The following is a 1,877-nucleotide window of genomic DNA, read 5'->3' on the forward strand; positions in this document are numbered from 1 at the left end:
CATGAGCGAACAAAGCATGTTGCATTGAAGTATCACTTCATAAGGGATATCATAGAAGATGGAGAAGTAGAAGTGAACAAGATCCACACGTCCAGGAATCCTGCAGATATCCTCACCAAACCTGTCCCAGTGAGAAAGTTTGATTCGGCTTTAGATCTACTAAAGCTGATCAACTAAGGATGCGACAGCATCACGCCGGAGGTTAAATCCGAAGTATGTGCTATATATTGAGAGGAGGTGAAACTTGAATCAAGGTGGAGAATGTTAAAGCTCAGACTTTGGTGATTCAATTTCAATGAAGCTTGTGGTTAACGGTAACATAAGTTGGTTTAATCGGTTTGTTGAGTTGTCAAGACTTGTTACAAAACGATGCGCAGCAAGCAAGGGAAGGAGAAAAGTAGACCTTCTGATCGCAACAGAGGTTTTACTAGTTTGAGTGTTATAAATACTCTGTTACACTCTTGTTGTTGTGTGTGGCGAGTGTAAGGCATTTGAGAGCTGAGGTTTAGGTTGTTGCTCTAGGTTTTGAGCTGTTCTTCAACTCTGATCAATATATTGCCTGGATTGAATCCGGCCCCGGACGTAGACTTCATCACACCGATGAGTTGAATCGGGTTAACAAACTAGTGTGTCTTTCTTTCTTGTCCTTTACGTATTTTGCTCAACAAACACAAACGAGTGATAGCGTGAGAGAGACGTTGAATCTTGCAGACAGGTAGTTCTAACAAAACCTAATAAGTAGGATGTTAAAAAATACTTTTAGTCTTTATCAAAAAAAAAAATACTTTTAGTACGCTAAGTGCTTTTTCTTGGTTTTTCCAATAACGAGACGTCCTTCTTATGCATGGAGAAGCATTTTATTCGGCAGAAAGTTGTTGCAGGTCGACTTAAAACGTGTGATTGGTTATGGTGAAGACACTTTGGTTAAGATTGTCAATGGCTACTTGATGGCAAATCTAGGCGTCCTTTTAGTCCGAAGCGAGTGTGTGTGTGAGTGAGAATGCATGAGTGCTTTTCTCTCTAGAATAATGTATTCTTCCCAAAAGAGTGTCGAAATTTTGATAATGTGTTGTTGATTCATATTCATAAGAAAGTATCATATCCGTATGTATCAAATTTAAATCCAAGTCCTAACGATATTCATTGAATAATTTCACGTCATAATCGACATTATATTTAGTTAAAACCGTATGAAAATGGCTTCCCATTAATCTGTGATTCAGTAAATTTGGTTCAGTTCTTGAAAAATGTGTATTATATATCAGGAAACTGTCTAGAGTCGAGAGTACCGATAGGAAAAAAGCCAGAATTCTTGCATAGGATTAGAAGAAACAAAACTAAACATCATGGGTAGTCGTAGAACCAAGTAGTTTGTCTTCTTCAAGTGAAATCTCGCCTATGGGATGCGATTTGGTGATCTTGTTCCACTCATTCTCTACTCTGAAAAATACCCACTGAAACCGTCTAAACATCTCCATTGCAGTCACTGTGAACACCGTTATGTAGTTGTGCCTCAAATGTGCCGATAATTTGTATGTCCACGCGCACCTCAGCACAAGATTGCTCCCTATCACCCAGAAATACACCTGCAAACTCGCATAATATTTGACAATTTCAAACATCACAGAACGAAAGAAAACACGGAGGCATTTCATTGGGAAAATGGAAACTTAATCTCACCCATTGCCGGCCGTATAACAGATTTGGTATGTTACTTGGACGGCTAAACTTGAATATCTTAGTGAAACCGCTGCACAGTAGAGAGAAGTGATGTGATTATGATATGATAAAAGTTTGCAAATTACTATTTAGTAGATAGGAAGATGCAATTTCAAGTTAACGCTGACAAATAACCTACACCACCGTGTCCGCTAGCT

At 38.7% G+C, this 1,877-nt stretch overlaps 1 protein-coding gene across 1 annotated transcript in view; it reads right to left on the reverse strand.

Annotated features, from left to right (window-relative positions):
- Window positions 1-1,189: 1,189 nt before the first annotated feature.
- Window positions 1,190-1,877, reverse strand: part of LOC18012132 (SPX and EXS domain-containing protein 1) — a 3,498-nt gene continuing 2,810 nt past the window's right edge. The window contains 2 exon segments of the mRNA XM_006395878.2: window positions 1,190-1,586; window positions 1,681-1,807. Of these exon segments, the coding sequence (XP_006395940.2) occupies window positions 1,338-1,586; window positions 1,681-1,807 (376 nt within the window). The 3' untranslated portion in view covers window positions 1,190-1,337.

This window comes from Eutrema salsugineum, unplaced genomic scaffold (assembly GCF_000478725.1).
Source record: "Eutrema salsugineum unplaced genomic scaffold, Eutsalg1_0 scaffold_6, whole genome shotgun sequence".
In the NCBI taxonomy this organism is placed as follows: domain Eukaryota; kingdom Viridiplantae; phylum Streptophyta; class Magnoliopsida; order Brassicales; family Brassicaceae; genus Eutrema; species Eutrema salsugineum.